Raw genomic sequence first — 25621 nt, 5'->3', positions numbered from 1 at the left:
CACTTGCTAACATGATCAGATGAACAAATCAGACACTTGACAACACAGCCAGATGAACAAATCAGACACTTGACAACACAGCCAGATGAACAAATCAGACACTCACTAACACGGCCAGATGAACAAATCAGACACTCGCTAACACAGCCCAATGAACAAATCAGACACTTGCTAACATGACCCGATGAACAAATCAGACACTTGACAACACAGCCAGATGAACAAATCAGACACTTGACAACACAGCCAGATGAACAAATCAGACACTCACTAACACGGCCCGATGAACAAATCAGACACTTGCTAACATGACCCGATGAACAAATCAGACACTTGACAACACAGCCAGATGAACAAATCAGACACTTGACAACACAGCCAGATGAACAAATCAGACACCTGCTAACACAGCCAGATGAACAAATCAGACACTTGTTGACATGGCCAGATGAACAAATCAGACACTTGACAACACAGCCAGATGAACAAATCAGACACTCGCTAACACAGCCAGATGAACAAATCAGACACTTGCTAACATGATCACATGAACAAATCAGACACTTGCAAACACAGCCAGATGAACAAATCAGACACTTGACAACACAGCCAGATGAACAAATCAGACACTCACTAACACGGCCAGATGAACAAATCAGACACTCGCTAACACAGCCCAATGAACAAATCAGACACTTGCTAACATGACCCGATGAACAAATCAGACACTTGACAACACAGCCAGATGAACAAATCAGACACTTGAAAACACAGCCAGATGAACAAATCAGGCATTTGCTAACACGGCCAGATGAATAAATATGAGCAACATCCCACGCTGTCATTGTCTGATGACACACCATCAGGGTTGCCAATTCCATTTAGTTGCCACTTACAAGTCACTATGTGTGAGAAGCAGAGAATTATGTAGGATTCCAAACTTAAAGAGCCCTTGGCAAGCAATTGGGATTTTTAAAAAACTTTTTCATTTGAACATTGCAGTCATCATGCTCATTCAAAGCAGAATGTAAAAAAATGCTCTAGAAGCCTCTTCCTCTTACTTCTATCAGTGGAATACAAGTCAATTTGACAAAGTCATATCACATAAACATGAACTAGGAACAATTCTCAATTCCCATTTGGGAATTTTTACTGACATTTGCTTTCAGACTGGGGGCTGAATATCAGCTTCTCAACAGGCCTAGATAAGTCCCTGATCTGGAGTGATTGTGACATAAAAAATATATCTAGAACCTAAAATACACACAGACTGACAGCCTGAATCGTCACCTTTGATCAAAAAGAAAACGATCATGACAATATAACAATTTGAAATACTTTATCGCAGTTTCACCTGCTGCCTGTATTACCAGCCATAAATCCTAGCCTGCTTCTGCCTTTACCCAACACCAGCTCATGACACCCAGACACTCATCAGACACAGATACAGACACACATCAATCTGACCACACATTAAACCCTAGCCATACAATCCAGAGATATGGTAATGGCGGTCCACAAACCCAAATAATGCTAGCAATTGCGTACCAAACTACCCAATGAACTGACTCGGGTCAAATTGTCTTGAACTGGCTGGCCAAGGTGTTTTCTAGCCAAATCTCGGCTGACAGTGAAAACGGCCTTTCTTCACTTTCACCAATTTGCAGTCGCTGTGAATCAGGACTGGAGCCACCAAGAATAGCAATGACACAAATTACCCACCCAGGGATTCAGTGTGTAGTCCTTGATGACAGGAAGAAGACTTCCTGGATAATCCATTTGCAAATTCAGACATTTGCTGTTATGTTGAGTTCTGATCTACTTTCTTCATCGGAATCAGGAAAGTGAACAACCATTCGCCTTCGATGTGGCATTTCCCGACAAATCAAGCTGGTTCATATTTCCAACCTGGCATTTGGCAATGACTCATATGTTCATTCAACCAGAATTGAATATATTTCTTCATTCATTTTTTAGGAAACCTGAGCTGAGAATAAATCCATGAAAAAATAATAAGGCCATTTTGCAGCAATCAAATTGCAAATTTGTGAAAAACGACAAAATAATTTTTTTTGAATCCCAAAAAATCGGAGCATGCATCATTTGGGCAGATTACAAAATGTCAATATCAAATGCCAATCAAAAGGGATGATAACAGCTGCTTCTCAGTTAATTTGCACGACAACCATCACATAAAAAACAATTTCAGACAAGACTTGGCTGCTCTTATAATTGTTACAAGATCCAAGACAGCAGTAAGCACCAAAGACGTTCAAACCAAGCCATGAAACATCCTTTCAAAAGTAATCTTGTGAAAATTGAAAATAAACGATATTTGCAGGAAAGGAGTTCTACAGAATCGAAGATGAAGATGAAAACTGTGGACAGAAAAATCACCCGAAGATGATCAATAACCACTGATATTTTTTGCTCATTAACGCTGAAAAAGACGGAAATTGCCTTTCTTGATGCAATACCTCCAAGGCGATTAACTTAGACCCTGCGCGACGTCATCGACTTTCTTTCAATTCTGGACAGTCACAGTATCCATGATAGTACTATGTCATTTTTGAAGTGCTGTGTATACGACATATTTAGAACTGGCAGACCATCGAACCACGATTCCCTTGGGGTCAGACAAGTACTGTGTCGATGGAGATTAAGCGTTCCATATATGCAGAATCCGGTCTCCTACGATCATATCGACTGGACACAAATCTGATTTCCAACAGATTTCTGACAGGAAGCAAAGACCAGTTCATGCCTAAAAGGTGCCATCTACATATGTTTTATGTTGTTCTGTGACAGCCTCAAGCAAAATGATCTTATCAATATTTTGAAAGTTTTCATTCATATTTGTTCAAACTATGTGAGTGGTGTGACAGCATGGTCAGTGTCTGCTGCTAATTGTGCATCCTACCTTGCTTCACTCTTGCCCTTTCAAGTAACAACAGAAACTGGTTTGGGTTTTGTTGAGATTCATTGTTTATATCTATATCCAGCTTTGAAAGGCATTCAGCACAGTTCAGCAATATTTTCCACATAAAATCCACACAGGTGTTTTTTTTGTCATTAGATTTCTTTGTTTTTTAGCACAGCTGTCTGCAATACTGGTATTCCATTTGTTGTTTGTTGTTTAATGCCGCACTCAGCAACATTCCAGCTATATGACGGCGGTCTGGACCAGACAATCCAGTGATTGACATCATGAGCATCGATCCACACAATTGGGATACGATGACCTGCATCAACCAAGTCAGCGTGCCTGACCACCCGATCCCGTTAGTCGCCTTTTACGACAAGCATAGTCCCTTTTTACGGCAAGCATGGGTTACTGAAGACCTATTCTACCCCTGATCTTCACGGGTCCTACTGGTATTTCAATTATATGAAGATGGCCTGTAAATAATCAAGTCTGGATGAGACAATCCAGTGATTGATATTGTTAGAAAAGATCCTTGCTGACTGGGTACCATGACACACCATCAACCAAGTTACAGAGCATGACAACCCGATACATTTAGTCCCTCTTAAACAGAAGTATTCTATTCATCCACAAAATGAGAAAATCTTTCCGAACATTAGTGTTACATCTTAAATATGTGGACAACCTCTGCTAGCTTTCATCCAAGTAATTTGTCATCACTGGTACAATTAAAGCTTTTGTAAAGATAAAAGATAGGATTTTTTACAATATATAGACATGACTGAATAGCCAGTGCCTTACACTTAGCAAAGTACAAATTGTGATACTGTATTTTTGGGGTGAAGTCCCATCTGGGATTCGAACCCACACTCTCATTTGATTAGGTAACTTACTGTCTGACATCATTTCACAAACCGAAAACAAAATGTGTACAGTGATTCCTCGACATAACGCCCTCGATATACCGCTAACCCGGATGCAGCTTGGGGTAACCCTTGGCTCCCAAAATACATGAAGAATTTCCCTACAAAGTGTTAATGCAACAACGTGACAAATAAACTAATGCGATTTAATTCCGAGTCGCAGTACACGTGTGTGTATTTGTTACACAATAACGTTCATGATACATTGTAGCCAGCTGCATGTGATTGTAACGATTCTGCCTTGTGCACCGATTGTGAAAAACAAAATGTATACAGATCTGGCATTATACTCACACAAAATCAAATCACAGCAACGAGAAATTTCAGCTGCATTGTTCGATTTGATACTCATCTCAGCTTGTTGTGATTGGTGAGATGACACGTGAAATGTCTTTGAACTTCAAACCGACCACGTGTAATGGCTTCTGGTATTTGTGAGTGAGTGAGTGAGTTGGGTTTAACGCCACTTTTAACAGTATTCCAGGTATATAGCGGCGTGTCAGCTTAATGTGGGAGGAAAGCCCGTAGGTCTCAGATGTTTACCACTTCGGTGAAACCCACGAGCACAGGTATGTAGCTGACAAACCAAGCAACATAATTGGGGCAAAACTGGATTCGAACCCACAATCATAGGGTTCTGGCGTGAACTCTGCACAGCGAATTGCGGCGCCTTAGACAACTGGGCCACCCTTGCCCCCGCTTCTGGTATTTAATCCGGACTTTCAACAGTAAACGTGCAATTTATACAGTTGAGTGCCTACTGTGCCACATAGAACAGACTGCGAGATATGAGGACCTCCACGTGATACAAGTTCACAGTTTACTGTTGCAAATAAAAGCAGCATAACGGGACAGTCAACTTTGAAATACTGTCTGTAACAGTGAAACTCTCCATCACTAATCAATACATCGGTTATTTCTCAGTCAGTATATTGATAGTGACATTAAAAGGTAATGACAATCGCACACTGAAGCATAATTTAAAAAATATATTTAACAAGAACTAGATTGTTTCAATGAAGTTAAAACATGGCTCAGTCCTTTCTTGGTAAGGTACACTTTTTTCTGTTTTATCATGACAACTATCAATATCAGTGTCAATATCGGTTATTTTCAGAGTAAAATTTCACTACCTGATTTGATCTGAAGAATCAGTACATATTGAAATACATAGGACTTTCGGGATACAATTACAAACCCACCTCCAGCTATAGCAGTATTTTCACATGAATTAATATGAAATTGAAACCGACTATTCAGATGAAATCTCACTTCAGAAGTAACCTACACATCGGAATTCACATCTTCTGTCTGAGATTGAGCCAGTTTTGAAATATAAAACCCCTGACATTTAGAATCCAACTTCTCAAACAGGCAAGGAAAATGTTGATGATTGATCGTGAATTTTCATCAGGCTTCCGCTATAAATCTTTAGTAACCGTCTCCTCCGTGTTTCATTAAAGTAGAAATGATTTTCTATAAGAAGGTGATTTATTCTGCAATAACCAGTCTTACGTTTCATATGGTATTGGATGTAGAACCTTCTAGGACTCAAACACTGGGTAATGAGTTGGGTCCTCGAGACGAGAATCATGAGAATCACGTGTGAGTGGGTTTGGGCGGGTGGTGAAATGTGGTTTAATGTTGTGTTCAAGATTATTGCACCTATGCATCTCGTAACGTCTTTTGGTATGATGCAGCCAGGATGACCAAACCTTCATCTCTCTGGGTAGACACTCTATCCACTAGGCCATGGAGGCGGTCGTGAGTGACTGGATGGCTTTGTGAGTGATTGGGTGGGTTTGTGAGTGATTGGGTGGGTTGGTGAGTGATGGATGGGTTGGTGAGTGATTGGGCAGGTTTGTGAGTGATTGGATGGGTTGGTGAGTGATTGGGCGGGTTTGTGAGTGATTGGATGGGTTGGTGAGTGATTGGGTGTGTTGGTGAGTGATTGGATGGGCGGGTTTGTGAGTGATTGGATGGGTCTGTGAGTGATTGGGCGAGTTTGTGAGTGATTGGATGAGTTGGTGAGTGATTGGGTGGGCAGGTTTGTGAGTGACTGGATGGGTAAGTGAGTGATTGGGTGTGTTGGTGAGTGATTTGATGGGTGGGTTTGTGAGTGATTGGGGGGGTTTGTGAGTGATTGGGTGGGATGGTGAGTGATTGGGTGGGTTAGTGAGTGATTGGGTGGGCAGGTTTGTGAGTGATTGGGTGGGCAGGTTTGTGAGTGATTGGGTGGGCATGTTTGTGAGTGATTGGGTGGGCAGGTTTGTGAGTGATTATGTGGGCAGGTTTGTGAGTGATTGGGTGGGTTTGTGAGTGATTGGGTGGGTTTGTGAGTGATTGGGTGGGTTGGTGAGTAATTGGGTGGTTTGGTGAGTGATTGGGTGGGCAGGTTTGTGAGTGATTGGGTGAGTTGGTGAGTGATTGGATGGGCGGGTTTGCGAGCAATTGGGTGGGTTTGTGAGTGATTGGGCGGGCGGGTTTGTGAGTGATTGGGCAGGTTGGTGAGTGATTGGATGGGCGGGTTTGTGAGCAATGGGGTGGGTTGGTGAGTGATTGGGGTGGCGGGTTTGTGAGTGATTGGGTGGGATGGTGTGTGATTGGGCAGGTTTGTGAATGATTGGGTGGGTTGGTGAGTGATTGGGTGGGTTTGTGAGTGATTGGGTGGGCAGGTTTGTGAGTGATTGGGTGGGCAGGTTTGTGAGTGATTGGGTGGGCAGGTTTGTGAGTGATTGGGTGGGTTGGTGAGTGATTGGGTGGGCAGGTTTGTGAGTGATTGGGTGGGCAGGTTTGTGAGTGATTGGGTTGGTTGGTGAGTGATTGGGTGGGCAGGTTTGTGAGTGATTGGGTGGATTGGTGAGTGATTGGGTGGGCAGGTTTGTGAGTGATTGGGTGGATTGGTGAGTGATTGGGTGGGCAGGTTTGTGAGTGATTGGGTGGGCAGGTTTGTTAGCAATTGGGTGAGTTTGTGAGTGATTTGGTAGACTGGAGAGTTATTGAGTGTAGTGGTGAATAATTGGATAGGTTGATGGGTGATTGGAAGGGTTAGTGAGTGATTGGGTGGGTTGGTGAGTGATTTGGGGAGTGAGTTGGTGGGTTGGTGGTTGGTGGTTTGTTGAAGCCCGAAGTGATGCAGGTCTCAGACGTTTACCACTTCGGTGAAACCCACGAGCATGGGTATGGTGCTGACAAACCTAGAAACATAATCGGGGCGAACCGGGATTTGAACCAACAAATGGGTTGGTGAATGATTGGGTGGGTTGGTTGGTTGGTTGGTTGGTTGGTTGGTTTGTTGTTTTACGCCGCACTCAGTGATATTCCAGCTATATGACGGCTGTCTGTAAATAATAGAGTCTGGACCAGACAAGCCAGTGATTGATCAGACTACTCCTGACACATCACAAAAGGGCTGTCATTATCAGTCAGTGATTAACCACATTAGTTCATAAATGTCCACTATCCCAGGCCTGAGGACATAAGGACTCTTCACTTCTTAGATCTGTTATTTGAAATAGTTCACCTCCAGGCAGACTGTATTTTCAGATGACATTTACTTTAGATACTGGTTTGACGTTTCTCCCAGCTTCAAATGACAGAAAACACATCAACCTTGAACTCAAACCTTTTTGACCATTTGCATGAAAGGCTTCAACAAATCCACTATCATTAAACAAACAATCAATAGAAACATGATCATGATAATTACAACCTAGAACAGAAATGTCATGATTAAAGTGAAAAAGCAACTACCCAAACTAGCAACTTAAAAAGAAATAGGTTCAAATTTCAGCAACTCACCTGTTCTAAAAACGCTGTCTACCCAAACCACGAGACAAGCAACAGTACGCTTTCATTGTTCACCTTGACTCAATCACTACAACTCCGACTTACTGAGACAGTCACACAGAAGCAATTGAGACAAAAGATGTTCGTAATTGACCAACTGAATTTGCACTGACGAAAAGAAAAAAAATAATCAACTAAATCAATTAACTTTTTTTTTCAAGAGCGGATGTGACAGAGCGTAGGCACTATATTGATTGAGGTGAAAGTGCCGAAAGCATTGGAAGGGCAAGGCGCGGCTTAAGTATCGACAAAGCTATTTCACATTTATTTTATGTTTTATTTCAGGCGTTTGTGTTCATCACAAATCTGGCATCAGGTGGAGGGGTTCGCCAAGAGATTGAAAACATGTGACAGCAATATGCAAATGGCACTGAACTCAAGTGACAATCAATGCCCATATCGCTAGGTTTAGGGAGTTATCACCTCTTGACGAGGAGTAATAGCTTTTGCTGCACTCTGCTAGGAAACATCAAGACCAATAATTCCTTCTTTGAGAAAACAGAGATCTCTGTGAATTAAATCTCCAACAAAACTCAACCCAACTGCCAGATAAGAGACTGAGCCAAGAAGTCAAGATGAACTCCTTTACAGTCATGCTGATGTCAATGCACAATTGTACATGTTGACATAGCAAAAGCAATCTCATTAAAAACTGGTATTTTGATCACTCAGTCTTGAATGAGCTGGGATTAACATTGCTTTGAACATTAATTTAGTTAGGTCAGAGGAAAGCTGCAAGTGACACAGGTGAAATCTGAAAGTATGGGCACAATGCCCATGTGAAGTGGCCTTTTCTCCTCAATGTTCAATGTGTGGTAATCATTATTTAGTTAAAGGCCACAGGCCCAAAGAACATGACATTGTGGCCCAAAGAACATGACATTGTGACCCAAAGAACATAACATTGTTACCCAAAGAACATGACATTGTGGCCCAAAGAACATAACATTGTTACCCAAAGAACATAACATTGTTACCCAAAGAACATAACATTGTGACCCAAAGAACATAACATTGTTACCAAAAGAACATGACATTGTGGCCCAAAGAACATAACATTGTTACCCAAAGAACATAACATTGTGACCCAAAGAACATGACATTGTGGCCCAAAGAACATAACATTGTTACCCAAAGAACATAACATTGTGGCCCAAAGAACATGACATTGTGGCCCAAAGAACATAACATTGTTACCCAAAGAACATAACATTGTGGCCCAAAGAACATGACATTGTGACCCAAAGAACATAACATTGTTACCCAAAGAACATAACATTGTGGCCCAAAGAACAAAGCATTACGACCCAAAGAACATAACATTGTTACCCAAAGAACATAACATTGTGGCCCAAAGAACAAAGCATTACGACCCAAAGAACATGACATTGTGGCCCAAAGAACATAACATTACGGCCCAAAGAACATAACATTATTGCCCAAAGAACATGACATTACAGCACGAAGAACATGACATTACAGCACAAAGAACATAACACTACGGCCCAAAGAACATAACATTATTGCCCAAAGAACATGACATTATGAAGAGAACATTATGCAGAAGAGCTCAGATACATGGGATATATAAGATTTGTTTGTGTGTTGTTTAACGCTGCACTCAGCAATATTCAAGCTATATGACGGTGGACTGTAAATAATTGAGTCAGGACCAGACAATCCCGTCTTGGGATATGATGAACCAAGTCATAGAGTCTGACCACCCGATCCAATTAGTCGCCTCTTTCGACAAGCATAGTTGCCTTTTACGGGCAGAATGGTTTGCTGAAGACCTACACCACCCCGGATCTTCATACATATAAGAGCACACAGTTTTAGTATGGCTGTTTACAGGCAAATCTTTTCTTTGATATTACATAGATTGGAGCTACATTTGACTCGGGCAGTGAGGACTTCAGATCAGTTGACAGAGGGAGCCACTTCCATTCAAAAGCCTCACTCTTATTGTTTTTGATTGCAATAAATTTCTCATTGTGGTACGTCCCTCAAGTTTTTACTGATGGCTTGTTACAGCAAAACAGTTTGCTCAATTGTCTCATGTTTTTAAAGATGTGACTCCATGACATCATGCAATGTCCACAACAGAATATTTCACGCTATAGCAGTCCCTTCCATGTGAGGTTCAGAACTAATCAATCAACCATCTTGTATGTCTCTATTGGGAGCTCCAGAACTACCCACCTGAAAGATTGCCCATCTGCGCTATAGGGTATTTAGCAGACCTTTACATCTCAGATTGAAACTGTGAGGATTCCAGGTAAGAATATAGGTCCCCAGCAACCTTTTCGTATGTTAAGGTGACGTAATGGATCGGGAAGTCAGGCCATGTGACTTGGTTGATTGCATGTCCTCTTATCTCAATTGTGTGGATTGATGTTTTTGGTGTTAATCATTGGATTGTCTGGTCCAGACTCCAAACTATTTACGGCTGTTGTAATGGAGCTGGAATATTACTGAGTGGGGCATTAAACAGACAAACATTTCTGATTGGCTTCACACCTTAAATATGCTTGAAACTTATATACTGATTTGTTCCTTAATTACTACCGCCATCATATAGCTGAAATACTGCTGAGTGCAGCGTTAAACAAACAAACAAACTGTATACCATAATTTATTACTATTGAATTCACTGAAAATGAACTTTGAGTGAGTGAGTGAGTATGGTTTTACGCGCTTTTAGCAATATTCCAGACATATCACGACAGGGGACACCAGAAATGGGCACCACACATTGTACCCATGTCGGGAATCGAACCCGGGTCTTCGGCGTGACGAGCGAAAAATGAACTTTGAATGAGGAGTTCAGACCAAAAACAAAAAGTGCCACAGACAGTACAGATTTCAATGAAATAAATCTCTACACCACTCAAACACACTGTTCAAAGTTGTCTCCCTTAGAAGAAAGGATCTGCTGATCATTGATCTTAGTATCAGCTTTGTTGGTACGTTAACTGTGCTCGTGGGTTACACAAAAATGTAGACATCTACAACCTGCGCCAAACAGATGGATAAAACACTGTTCGAAATGATAAAACAGTTGACAGTCAGGATGACCTCTTGTTTACACAGCTTTTCAATTCCCATAACTCTGTGTAGGAATTCAATTCGGCCTGGGCTTGCACATTTTATCCCTTTTTGTTAGCAAAGAAGTATAACCTACCATGAAGATAGATACTAATAGTAACATACATTCATTATATTTGTATTATGTACTTTTGAAAAATAATTAACTTTAATCTTGACTAAGAAAGAGAAAAATGTTAAACTGTTGGTTAAAACCCAAGACTGACCATTCTGAGTACCCTGAACAGCTCAAGACCCTATGCAAGTCAGTGAAACCTGTCTCTGTTTACAGAACACAACCAACCCTACAGACACACTGCTACTAGTGCACGCAACACAAACAAACAACAACCAATGATGCTGTTGAATATTACTTTCTTTGATGTAACAATCAATTCCCACTGCAGTCAACTGGTGGCACATCACTCCATGTTGATGAACTAACAGTACATGAAAAGTCACTTCTCAGTTCGACGTGCTGATGCGTGTGGACATTATACTTCATTGGCTAGTTTAACATCCATTATCAACATGCACTCGCTTATCATGCTTATGTCCAGATGCTATCACGCGCACAAACATAGACTGTTAAGAGGGTTTAATGGGACCGTGGAAATCTACATTGACATGAAGCATGTTGAAATATAAAACAAAGTGGAACAGATTGATTGAGAAATATCAATAGTTTATGAAAGCAAAACCATGTGTATCTTTTTAGATCCTTACGGGAGCTAACATCAATACTAAGCATGACAAAGGACCGGTCTAAATTATTCCACACAGTGTTTCAGAAGGGTTCATTTTCTTCGATATGAAGTTAGTCATCCAAAACATCTGAAAGAATTTGTTACAAGATTTAAATACATACAAGGCTGTCCAATCAAAAGTTGATAAAATCATGAGCTTGTGAAAAAAAATAATTGGTCTCTAGCAAAATCACTGCAGCATTTAACAGGTTCAAAAGCAATTATTATTTTATTGGTTTTACTAGCTGGTGGCTTGAGATCATCTGGTTCATATTAAAGTGCCTGTAGGCCCTTAGCAGTGTTAGCATTCTAAGCCTTAGCATGGTTGGTTTGGGATGATTTTATCAATATAAAAAATCAAATCTCTTCACTTCAGCTAACTCTCTGGTTGATAAATCTTTAAGCGTCTTGGTCAATATAATTACCATATAAACTTGACGTTTATTTTTTGAGGCTATGTTTGTCAACAGTCTAAACACTGAATAGGGTCGTGGTGGGGTAGCCTGGTGGTTAAAACGTTCGCTCATCACCCGGGTTTGATTCCCGACATGGGTACAATGTGTAAAGCACATTTCTGGTGTCCCCCATCGTGATATAGCTGGAATATTACTAAAAGCGGCGTAAAGACATACTCACTCACTCACTCACTGATTCACTCACTCACTTAAACAGCCACATATTCTGATACAAAATCTATTTTTAGTAGCCAATTAGTACCACCATTAAATTGGATGACATCCTACAAGTTTGTTTTCCTTGTTTGGCTTGGGTCTGTGCTGTCAACATCAAAACTTCTTAAAGGTAAGCATGAAGAAACAAAGTACATACTCACTGCTGTAGTTTGGATATAATTTCACAAATGCTATCAAAATATTGTAGAAGATTTAAATCTTTGGTGTTTGCATTTTAGTGTATTTAACATATAGTTAGTTCAATTGGCAATATTTGGGTAGTTGTAACCTGTTGGAGGTCACAACACTTTCAAACACTCCTGTTGCAGCCCTACCTCCCTGGTTTGTCTGGTTTAGTAGTCGAGCCTCTGCCCAGAGACTGGGAGGACCGGGGTTCGAACCCCGGCCGCGTCATACCAAAAGATGTTAAAAGATGGTTATTCTATTTACCCAGCCTGGCGCTCGGCATTACAGGGTTAAAACAAGGGCTGGTCAGGTCGGAGTCAGTGTACTGTGTCTGAGTGGGGTATTCATGTTAAACTCCGGCATGGTATCTCGGTGGGCGAGCACTATAAAACTGCCATTAGTTCGGACAAGTACAAGCAGTCACACACACACACATGTGCATACACAACGTTATATAAGCAAAATAATCTCGGACGTGACACTAAACCCCATTTCACCTCACCTCATCAACCAGTACACTGTATCATGTATATAATCTCATTCAAACAAGGCTACCCAGGTTACAATTGTTAAAAAGTGCTTGTTGTAAGAGGCAACTAACAGGATCGGGTGGTTAGGCTCACTGACTTGGTTGATGCATGTTATCGTATCCCGATTGTGTGGATCGATTGCTCCGGACGTCAATCACTGGATTGTCTGGTCAAGACTCAATTATTTACAAATTTATTTACAAAGCCGGAATATTGCTTAGTGCAGCGTTAAACAACAAACAAACAATCAAACAAATAAAATATACCTACATTTCCTTTCGGGTACACGTATTCCTGTGATTTACTATTGAGACGTGATTCAATAGAATACATCAATAACATGGAATGAATTCAATCAGACTGACATGATAATGTTCTCTTCCCAATTTCACTAATACTGTACTGCGAAATACTCTACAGTCGGCAAGAGCATGTTAAATCTTCTACCGGTATATCAGTCAGACTTGTGATGTGTTTCATTCCAGGTCGCCTTATACACGGAGTATAAGATTTTGGGTTGATTTTTAAGGCGTGTACAGGGGGGTCGTCTTATACGTGGGGTCGCCTTATACACAGCGATATACGGTACATCACAAGATTAATGCATCACCAAATTAATATGACTGTCGACCTCTGGTCTAAAGACGCTACGCAATTAATTTGAGTAGCTCTACCTTGGAACTGTAAAACTAATAAGAAAGCGATAACACATAGACTAAGAACGCCATGACATAGGGCAGAGTCATAGCAGTTTGGGTGAATAATTAAGCATAGCATAACTATGATAACAGAGTGCAAAACCCGTAAAATTCCGGGGTAGAAGAGGTCAACAGTATCTCCTGCTTGCCATAACTACGGGATCGGAAGGTCAGGCACGCTGACTTGGCTGATGCATGTCATCATATCCCATTTGGGTAGATTGATGCTCATGGTGTCAATCACTGGATTGTCTGGTTCAGACTTGATTATTTACAGACTGCTGTCATATAGCTGGAATATTGCTGAATGTGGTGTTAAACAACACACAAATAACAAACAAACGAAAGAGTGCAAAAAATACCACAAGTGAATTATAAAAGTCCTTATAATGTTTTTAGTTGGCTTACACAAATAGAAACAAGACTTTCCAACAAAATATTTTGTCTCATTCTGTTATACCATTATGTGAATTAAAACAAACAGAAAGATTTTATCAACACTGTTGGTAAGAAATGATGAATAATACTTACACAAATATTTTTTCTAATAACCATGATAACAAAAAAAACTATCTTTTGGTATCTTGTCATGTTTTAACTGGACTGCTTTTCATTCATCATGTTTATCTGGAAGTCAGAGTTGTGTTTCTCGACCACCCACACTGAAATTTACGCCAAATGGAAACTAATGAGGTCCTCATAGCCATTTCCCAAAGAGCAAAATCTCATGATGCCAAATTCAAGTTTCAGTTTAACGGGCGGGATAAACATTTTGGCACAGACTCCCTAGAATCCGTTTTGAGGCCTTATGACGTGGTATATACATGCTATACACCGATGCTGATGACATGACCACATGCAATATAATGTATAACACACACTAACATAACATGTGCAGGCATAGGCACCATGCACCGAACAGATCTCATGTTGGGAGGGTCAGGCAGTACATCTACAAATCCTACTCCTGATGTTACTGTCAGCACATGGTGAGGACAGATTCTGCTTTGTCTCTTAAACATCCATTTCTGAACCATGTTATTTCTATTATGAACCATTGCCTACTGGAGCAGCATTTGCAATGACGTTACAAGCCAGCACTCACTGTACAAAGACTTGAAGGTACTCCTGCAAGTTCCTCATTAGACAATCATATCAAACTGAACAGGGTGAGTGAATGTTGTTTAGTGCCACAGTCATTCATATTCCAGCAACATTACAGTATTATTAATATTCGGGTCCGGCAATCTAGTGACGTGATGCTCATGATGTCAATCACTGGGTTGTCTGATCCAAACTGGATTAATTACAGACCGCTGCCAAATAGCTGAAATATTATTGAGTGTGGCATTAAACAACAATCTCTCTCTCTTATAAATATTTGAGTCAAGATTAGTGATAGAAATAAAATGCACCGATCTACACCATTGAGGTATGACGATAAAAGAACACCCATACATCTCTCTCTCTCTCTCTCTCTCTCTCTCTCTCTCTCTCTCTCTCTCTCTCTCTCTCTCTCTCTTTCTTTCTCATTTAAAGAGTTACATTGTCTGAAGTTGAAATCAGTTAAGATTAATTTTAGGGACGATAATGATTTTCTTCATGTAACAATACAACTTTGAATTTAATAATTTGCATATGCAAAATAGAAGTTGAAATAGAACAGTCAGTATAAGTAAACATGGTTGAACACTACTGAAACACAACTCTGCACAGTGACTTGTGGTCAAAAGCCATCTGAGCCCCCTTGACTTGTATGTAGCAGCCTGGCTGGAACTGCTTGTGGCTGTAATGTAACCATGTCTTCACTGAACATGCCAATAGAGCCACAGGCCAGTAAGAGGTTCACGTCAGCATTGGAGCAACACTTACTGTGATGCCAGTCACATTAGCAATAGACCGATAGCTAGAGACAAATATGATCAAACTAGGTTATTAAATGACGACCAGTGGCCAAATATAGCAGGGTATAGTGTGTTTGATGGGGTTGTCATCCATGATGACATTCTCACAGTGATCTTATCAAAGAACGCCTGAGTGTCACCTCATATGTGAGGTATTGGGGTTTTATCCTTGATATGGAAACCTGACATATTTTACAAGCTTTGACAAACATGTTTATAATTGTATATTTATATTTCAACATCATTTACAGCATTATTATGCCAGATGTGCTTGTGAACAGAGACACTAGAAAAGAATATTGATTTCAAGAATGTTCAGAGCCTTGCTCTTAAATCCGGAAAATTAGAGTTGTCACAAAATCAACAGTGCAGACCATACATGTTGATCGTTGGCATGGAGAGACAGATATTTCACTCTTGTAGATCTATGTTGACAGTTAACTTGGAGAGACATTGTACAAAGGCTCGAAAAATCCACTCGTCCGCTAATTGATGAGTGGCGGTATGTGTAGGGCGAGACAGAAGTGAAAAAACATTCGTCCTACCGGGCCAGTAAACATTTCATTTGTATCAATTCATCTCTTATCGTTTTCAATGAAATATACAGGATAATTTCAAACCTTAAATATGATTTCATATCTTGCCCATTCTTTAATAGTAAAAATAACGAAATACATGTTGCTTATATCATAAATAGACAGCATACAGTTACTTGGCAACTGTTTGTTAGAGAAATGAACAGAAAGTGCGTTTGAGAAGCTGGTTTTGAAAATAGTTTTTACAGCGAGGCAAGTATATTTTTTTTATTTTTGTTGTAAGCAACTTGTTACAGACGCTCAAATGTCAAAGTGAAAGTGAATGATTTTGTGAGGGGATATACGGAAATTTTTAATCGGGAAGGATGAGGTTGATCTGATTACTAACGTGCTAACAGGCCAAAAAAAAGGAACATTTCTAAAAAACAAGTACGGCTGTAAAAAACAAATGAACTGCAAGACACATGGTTGAGCGAGTTTGAATGGGGGTGATGAAGGTAGCTGACAGTGACTGTGAATTATTTTGTAGTCTGTTGTCAAATCAAAGGTTAATTACATAGAATGCAAATAAAAACTGTGAACATAAAACTTTATAAAAATTTAAAAGGGTAAGTGAAAATATTGCAGAATGAGTACAAAATGATATACAAGTTGTGTTAAACACATTTTTAAAGCTCTATCGTACTCTTGTACAAATTAACAGTTAACATGGAGAGACAGGGGAGTTAACTTGGAGAAATAATGTTCTTGTGTACAAGTGACAGTTAACTTGGAGAGGCAGGACAGTTCTCGTACGTCATGAAAGTTAACTTGAAGAGAGACATTGTGCTCTTGTACGTCATGACAGTTAACTTGGAGAGATAATGTACCTGTGTACAAGTGACAGTTAACTTGGAGAGACAGACATTGTGCTCTTGTACATCATGACAGTTAACTTGGAGGGACAGACATTGTGCTCTTGTACATCATGACAGTTAACTTGGAGGGACAGACATTGTGCTCTTGTACATCATGACAGTTAACTTGGAGAGACAGACATTGTGCTCTTGTACATCATGACAGTTAACTTGGAGAGACAGACATTGTGCTCTTGTACATCATGACAGTTAACTTGGAGAGACAGACATTGTACTCTTGTACATCATGACAGTTAACTTGGAGGGACAGACATTGTGCTCTTGTACATCATGACAGTTAACTTGGAGAGACAGACATTGTGCTCTTGTACATCATGACAGTTAACTTGGAGGGACAGACATTGTGCTCTTGTACATCATGACAGTTAACTTGGAGAGACAGACATTGTGCTCTTGTACATCATGACAGTTAACTTGGAGAGACAGGACAGTTAACTTGGAGAGACAGATATTGTGCTCTTGTATGTCATGACAGTTAACTTAGAGGGATAATGTACCTGTGTACAAGTGACAGTTAACTTGGAGAGACAGACATTGTGCTCTTGTACATCATGACAGTTAACTTGGAGAGATAATGTTCCTGTGTACAAGTGACAGTTAACTTGGAGAGACAGGACAGTTAACTTGGAGAGACAGACATTGTGCTCTTGTACATCATGACAGTTAACTTGGAGAGATAATGTACCTGTGTACAAGTGACAGTTAACTTGGAGAGACAGGACAGTTAAATTGGAGAGACAGACATTGTGTTCTTGTACGTCATGACAGTTAACTTAGAGGGATAATGTACCTGTGTACAAGTGACAGTTAACTTGGAGAGACAGACATTGTGCTCTTGTACATCATGACAGTTAACTTGGAGAGATAATGTACCTGTGTACAAGTGACAGTTAACTTGGAGAGACAGGACAGTTAACTTGGAGAGACAGACATTGTGCTCTTGTACATCATGACAGTTAACTTGGAGAGATAATGTACCTGTGTACAAGTGACAGTTAACTTGGAGAGACAGGAGAGTTAACTTGAAAGGGACAGACATTGTGCTATTGTACGTCATGACAGTTAACTTGGAGAGATAATGTACCTGTGTACAAGTGACAGTTAACTTGGAGAGACAGGACAGTTAACTTGGAGGGACAGAACATTTTGTGAGTTACACTGGATTAGTGCACTGCTTCCAACACATGATGAACCCAAGAATCAGACTTGAACAGCATAAAATCAAAATGGAATAAATGTATCATCCTAAATGACAACAAATTGGCAAGAATGGAACGACTATAGTCAGTGAAAACATCACCATATCATTTTACATAAATAATACCAATAATTAACAATTTACCATTCAATGCATATTCAGCATGTTCAGTTGACAAAAACATACAATATTCTCAAAGATTTACTCCATTATTCAATATTCTCAAAGATTTACTCTATTATCATTGATTATTCTCTAATCTAACATAACCAAAAATTTACTTAAACTTATTGTCAGGGCCACAATTCTCACAGGTCAATTGTACAAACATCTCTGCATTAAAATATTTCCTCACCCAAACAGACACATTCTTGATTTGATTTGCAAATAAATGCACACATTCACAATCAACCACAGGCAGCCTGTCACATTAATAAAAGCAGAGGCTTGTCAAGATTCTCCAAACATCTCCCAACCAAGACATGCTGAAGTTTCAGCTACTGCCTTCCCAGCTTGTATAGATCTGTGGATGTTGAGACTGGGAAGACTTCAAAGGATGAAGGCGAGTGAACCCACGAGTCTACTCAATGGCTTTTTTGAGAGAAGTGTCATTACAGGACATATTGCTTCCAATGACCTTTTGTGTGCTCAGAGACATCTATCTCAAACAACCCGTCTCTTCAGTGATTTCTCAAGCTGCAAATTTTCCTGGAAAATGATTACTTAAATTTGTGGGCATGTGAGTTAATCAGATGCTGATCACAAGGTAAATGAGCACTAATTATTTGTGATAGCATCTGTAGTCCTTTTTAGTAAGATGTTGGCTAATTAACTCTTTAGCCTAGCCATGCAATCCGGTTGTAGGTGTTTTTGTAACAAAACTTATTCGTAGCCATGGAGAATTCGTAGCCACTCCCAACATGTAGACAACATTCATGGAGAACTTGTCGACACACAAAACAAAACATATTGGGAATATTGAAATAAGGTGAGTCTGGCATTCACTATTGCATCTCTTGGCTTTAGAAAATCTATGACAGATAGCTGATAGTTCTTGTGGTTGCTTTTAGTGTGTAAGAGGTCACCTTCTGCCTTAGCAATTTCAGATGATCTGCCCCCATTTGGGACACATGTGTGAGAGTAGGGTACACATATATCTAATGGGAGTTTAAGTATCAATAAAATTTGTATTTTGTTTTGTTTTTGTATTAATATGATATGATGTTTGATTGTTAGAAACTGATAGAATTTCTTTTGCTGCTCTGTTTATAAACATACGATCACTCTATGCCACTTCTGCCAGAGATACAGGCCCTCCTATCTATTGGAATTAAAAGTGTTGAATGAGATAAACAAAATGGAGATTAGATGTGTACAAAATGTCCTTCTGGATTGTCTACGAGTTCACTGTAAATGGTGTCAACGAGTTGGCGGTGTCTACGAACTTTGTTCATCCATGGCATACATCACTACCCACACAGCACTAATCCAAATCTGAGACATGATCCCAATAATGTGCATTTCTACTGCTGACACCGGCACCTTTTATAACATTACATTCACCGTGTTCAGTGGGGCAACAATGCTGAAAGAAAGTTTTGTAACGGAGTCTTCCTAGGCATTCAGAAGTTGGATGTAAGCATGACAAGAAGTTTTATTAATATTATGAAGTGCAAGAAGTAGCTCTGAAATGATGTGTATGCATACAGAAGCCGTTGTTATCCATAATAATACTCCTTCTCAAGTGTTGTAAAAAGATAGCAATCTTAAACCCATTGATTAATCGTACCACCAACTATACCAGCTGATTACATAGAGACAATGTCCCAGTCTCACTCAATATGTTCAAAGCACGAAGTACAACACCCATATTTTGAATGGAAATATCCATCAGACCGTGAAGCATAGGGCTCATGATAAATATAAAACATGACGGTCACAGACCGTCAGTGTCAGTTGGATTTTGTGATGAAAATTGATGTTGGTGGTGTTTTTTTGTTAGTAATTATGGAAAAAATACAAATATATGTTATTATAATCTGTAGTTATTGTCAAAAATAGCAAAATGATTCAGTGTCACTATTTGGTGAAAAATCCAATTCACAAAAGCGTATTTAATAAGGTATACTTACTTTTTCTTCATGAAGAGTGGACGTATGGAGGACGCCATTTTCGATGTAAGGGAAGTAACTTGGTAAATGAGCACTTTATGGGACCCACTAGGCAATGTATGTCGAGCAGAGCACATTTTCGAATAAAGAATTTAAATTTACATGTGCGTATTTCGCCCGAGAATAACAGTAACAATGACCATGTTTTGAATACGATAAAACAGGATATTCGTAATAAAATGAGATTGTTACATGAATGTGCTTGTGAACTGTATCAACATCTGCAGTGAAGATGCATTTAATTCAATGTCTATAATTATGTGGTTCAAAATCAGCGAGTAAATGAAACAACAAAATACGTGTAAGATGAAATGCATGCGACAATGTGTACATCAGTGTTTAGTCGGGAAACGTTAATTTTGTAGCATGTATGTCGACATGTTGGTTTATTGAAAGTTCAAGCCACGCATTCACGGAAACAAAACATACAAATCATGTGCGTGGAATGTTGATGCTATTCTTTTCCAGCAATAAGAGATACTTCAAAATCGTCTTTATCATATTGTTTGATAAGCATTACTTAGAAGTTGACGGATGACAAGATAGACACAATTTTATGGATAACAACTTCTTTAATACTGTAAAAGGCGACGTTTCGGTATAGATCCTTATACCGTTAATCTATACCGAAACGTCGCCTTTTACAGTATTAAAGAAGTTGTTATCCATAAAATTGTGTCTATCTTGTCTTTATCATACTTATATTTGTGTAATAATCTCTACTGTATGCTTCCATATTTTTAGCCAAGTTGATACATTAGCTTCCTGTGTCAACATACGTTTTCACACAAAGTTGGTGTCTTTATTACGCCAACAATGGTGTCTGTATTACGTCACAGATCATGTCTGTATTACGTCAAAAATGGTTCAGATGTTTTTTTTTGTATTACGTCAGCAATGGTGTCTGTATTACGTCACAGATGGTGTTTGCATTACGTCACAGATGGTGTCTGTATTACGTCACAGATGGTGTTTGCATTACATCACTGATGGTGTCTGTATTACGTCACAGATGGTATTTGCATTACGTCACAGATGGTGTTTGTATTACGTCACAGATGGTGTCTGTATAACGTCACAGATGGGGTCTGTATAACGTCACAGATGGTGTCTGTATAACGTCACAGATGGTGTCTGTATAACGTCACAGATTGTGTCTGTATTACGTCACAAATGGTGTCTGTATTACGTCACAGATGGTGTTTGCATTACGTCAGCAATGGTGTTTGTATTACGTCACAGATGGTATTTGCATTACGTCACAGATGGTGTCAGTATTACGTCACAGATGGTGTCTGTATTACGTCACAGATAGTGTCTGTATAACGTCACAGATGGTGTCTGTATAACGTCACAGATGGTGTCTGTATAACGTCACAGATGGTGTCTGTATTACGTCACAGATGGTGTTTGCATTACGTCAGAGATGGTGTCTGTATAACGTCACAGATGGTGTCTGTATTACGTCACAGATGATGTCCGTATTACGTCACAGATGGTGTCTGTATTACGTCACAGATGGTGTCTGTATAACGTCACAGATGGTATTTGCATTACGTCACAGATGGTGTTTGTATTACGTCACAGATGGTGTCAGTATTACGTCACAGATGGTGTCAGTATTACGTCACAGATGGGGTCTGTATAACGTCACAGATGGTATTTGCATTACGTCACAGATGGTGTTTGTATTACGTCACAGATGGTGTCAGTATTACGTCACAGATGGTGTCTGTATTACGTCACAGATGGTGTTTGCATTACGTCACAGATGGTGTCTGTATAACGTCACAGATGGTGTCTGTATAACGTCACAGATTGTGTCTGTATTACGTCACAGATGGTGTCTGTATTACGTCACAGATGGTGTCTGTATAACGTCACAGATGGTATTTGCATTACGTCACAGATGGTGTTTGTATTACGTCACAGATGGTGTCAGTATTACGTCACAGATGGTGTCTGTATTACGTCACAGATGATGTCCGTATTACGTCACAGATGGTGTCTGTATTACGTCACAGATGGTGTCTGTATAACGTCACAGATGGTATTTGCATTACGTCACAGATGGTGTCTGTATAACGTCACAGATGGTGTCTGTATTACACCAGCAATGGTACCTGCTTTACATGCCTGTAGTATTATACGACAAAGGTACAAATAAAAGCGACAAAACTCTTTCCATGTCCATGTTCTCTGCCAAAAGCTGAGTCAATCGTACAATTCCGACTATATCACGAGCATGTGTGTATGAATCACTATAAAACAGTGATGGTACCAGGTGTTCGCGAAAAGGTGAGCGTACCCTGCCCTGCCGATGGCACCCGTGACAAACACATGCACAGGCAATTCAATTGTTCACATGAAAAAACAACGACACAGAATCATATATTACAAGTCAAAGTTGGGAACTGCATCGGATATCATTCGTGTCACTGATGCGTCAAATTTGGAAATGTCCTCCACATGTCTACCATAAAACGTTTGGAAAGTTTTGCGGAGGCCTTGATTGATGTAACTTTGTGACCTTGTAACACAATTTTAAGTTTAAACGTTAAGTATCTAATAGTGGATGTGTTGAGAGTAACAGTAGTGTCTGTTTGTTGTAATGTTCAGCAATATTCCAGTTATATGACGGCGGCCTGTAAAGAATCGAGTCTCGGCCTGTAAAGAATCGAGTCTCGACCAGACAACCCAGTGATTAATATTGTGAGCAACGATCCACGTCGTCGGGATACGATAACACGCAATCATGAATGTCACTGAGCCTGACCACCCAATCTATCACGTCGCCTCTTAAAACCAGCATTGGTTGCTGAGGACCTATTCTGGTCCCAACGCTGGTTGTATATGTTGAACCTTAGGGATGACGAAAGAGAAAATTTGACCATTTCTGTTTACATGTCGCCCTAGATGACCACAATCGTTTCTCGGAATGTGCTACATGAAATAATGACAGTTATAACGACCTATAACATGTGAAAGAGGAACTCCACGCATCACGCTTACACGAGGCATAGGTTGCCACAAAAGGTTATGGACAAAGATTTGAATAATTTCTTTTTTTTTTTAAAATACGATTTCTTTCCGACTTCGAATTCTCTCCATTTTTTTAATTGTATATGATGTATGCATATTTCGGTTATATAAACATAACAACGTATTTAAACAGGCGACTGTAGACTAACACCCAGTCACTGAAATGAATATATTTTGCAGTAAACAAATTACTTTAATAAAATATAATAGAAAGGAGAGCAGAGACTCTATTTATTTTTATGAACTGTAGGAATCTAGACTTGCCAACTGATATAGACTTGCATGGGCTGTAGTCGATATATTAGTTTCAGGGTCTGTGTGACAGACTAAGGCAGCTGTAGGCGTGTTAAACAGTGCGTCCAGTCTCATCTATGAAACTCCACACATCGCTGAAGGATATTATGGACGCATCAATCATCGCGTGTTGACGACGATTAAAGTTGTGAGGCGGTCACAAGAATAGCTGTAAAGAGGATACAGTAATTTGACTTCACTTTCAGAATAAGATAAAGGTATATATTTACCTACTCATACATAATTTCGATGCATCAGCATGATATTAATTCTTTTGATCAAAGTACCTACAAATGCTCAAGTTCATTGACAATGTTGTGAGTTATTTAAGTGGGTAGGCGAAAACCGGGGGCCTGTCCATGAGTTGGAGGGGGGCTCGGGCGCTTCCTCATAAAATTGGTTTTTGCTTACATTTTAGATTAGCCTAGTTGCGCCCCCCCCCCCCCCCCCCCCCCACACACACACACTGTCCGCGATCCCAAACCATTCACAATGACAGTTGTCTTGACTCTCACCAATACTCTGATACCATTCACAACACATACATATGAGAGGTGTGAAATGGTGTTTCAACAGCACCAGCCAAACTCCATGGCTTGGCTAGATATTTTATTACTAGCCAATTGCAGATTTAAGTAGACACAGTTTTTTACCCTACCAAATACAAAGAGAATGTTAGGTTAGAACTTCAATCTGAGTCAGTATCAATTAAATCGGCAGAGCGATGGCCAAAGGAAACACGAGATAGAAATGACAACATGATGCATTCGGATACCGTTCCAGATTTGTTGTTGTTGTTTTTTTGTTTTTCGCCACATTCAGCAATATTCCAGCTATATGACGGCGGTGTGTAAATAATCGAGTCTTGGCCAGACAATCTAGTGATTGACATCATGAGCATCGATCCACGCAATTGATTTTCGATGGCATGCATCAACCAAGTCAGCGAGCCTGACCACCCGATCCCGTTAGTCGCTTCTTGCGAGCGTGGGTTGCTGAAGACCATTTCTAGCCCGGATCTTCACGGGGCACTGGATTAGTGCTGCTGTTTATCTGAAAAGAAACTATATTGTTTCTTTATATCGATGTGGAATAAAATGACAGTCCATCTTTATAAGCCTATCTGAGTGTATAATGTTGACGGTGAACAATTCTCCAGCCTAACCGTAGTTGATTAACGAGGTGTGGACATTAAACAGTCTAGACGCAGCAATAACTGCCTTGAGTGGAACTGAGACATTATCTCTATAGGATAATCCTTTATTGATCAATTGATCAAAGTCATAAAGTTGATTCACCAGACAGGTAAAGTGTTATTTTTCAACGAGGTGTTATCTCTATCTTGCTCTGCCAGTTGCCCCAGCCCTGTACTCACAGGCAGAAAAACAGTTTGATATCACGAAAATACATAATTATTATTGTTTATAGGCACATAGGTTAATTAGGTCATTTCTTTCAAAAGGTAAAGTCATGGATAAGATGTGAAAATGACCTTTTTCGCGAGTAGGGCGGATAGAATTTATATTGGGAGAAGTTTCAAGATTTTGACTTACATTAAATCATATGATAACTAAATGTTTTTAGATACCATGATACTTTTTCATCCCCAGCAAGTGCTTAGCCACAACGCACTTTGGTTAAGAACTTGCTGGGGATGAAAAGGCATTATGGTAATAGAAAAGATCTCACTTTGGTGAAGCACTTGCTGGGGATGAAAAAGTATTATGGTATCTAAAAACATCTTACTTTGGTTAACATTGTAGACATTTGCTGACATATTTGGCCGCTGGCTTGCTCCTAGGCTTATTATTTTTTATTAGATGTTTTACAAAACAAATGGACAAACATGGTGGTCGAAAAATATATAAAATAAATATTCAACTTCCAGATTAGAACTGCTACTAATACAAACGCGGATCCAGCATTTTTAAAAGAGAAGGGTC

General features: G+C 39.7%; 1 protein-coding gene across 1 annotated transcript in view; it reads right to left on the bottom strand.

Annotated features, from left to right (window-relative positions):
- LOC139449747 (zinc finger CCHC domain-containing protein 10-like) overlaps positions 1–20354 on the bottom strand; it is a 67746-nt gene extending 47392 nt beyond the window's left edge. Inside the window, exon 1 of the mRNA XM_071231271.1 lies at positions 20304–20354. Coding sequence (XP_071087372.1) covers positions 20304–20341 — 38 coding nt within the window. The 5' untranslated portion in view covers positions 20342–20354. The remainder of the gene's footprint in view (positions 1–20303) is intronic.
- Between the last annotated feature and the right edge of the window lie 5267 nt (positions 20355–25621).

Source organism: Haliotis cracherodii, unplaced genomic scaffold, assembly GCF_022045235.1.
Source record: "Haliotis cracherodii isolate W230 unplaced genomic scaffold, xgHalCrac1.p SCAF_8, whole genome shotgun sequence".
Classification (NCBI taxonomy): Eukaryota; Metazoa; Mollusca; class Gastropoda; order Lepetellida; family Haliotidae; genus Haliotis; species Haliotis cracherodii.
This window is presented reverse-complemented; position numbering and strand designations above follow the sequence as displayed.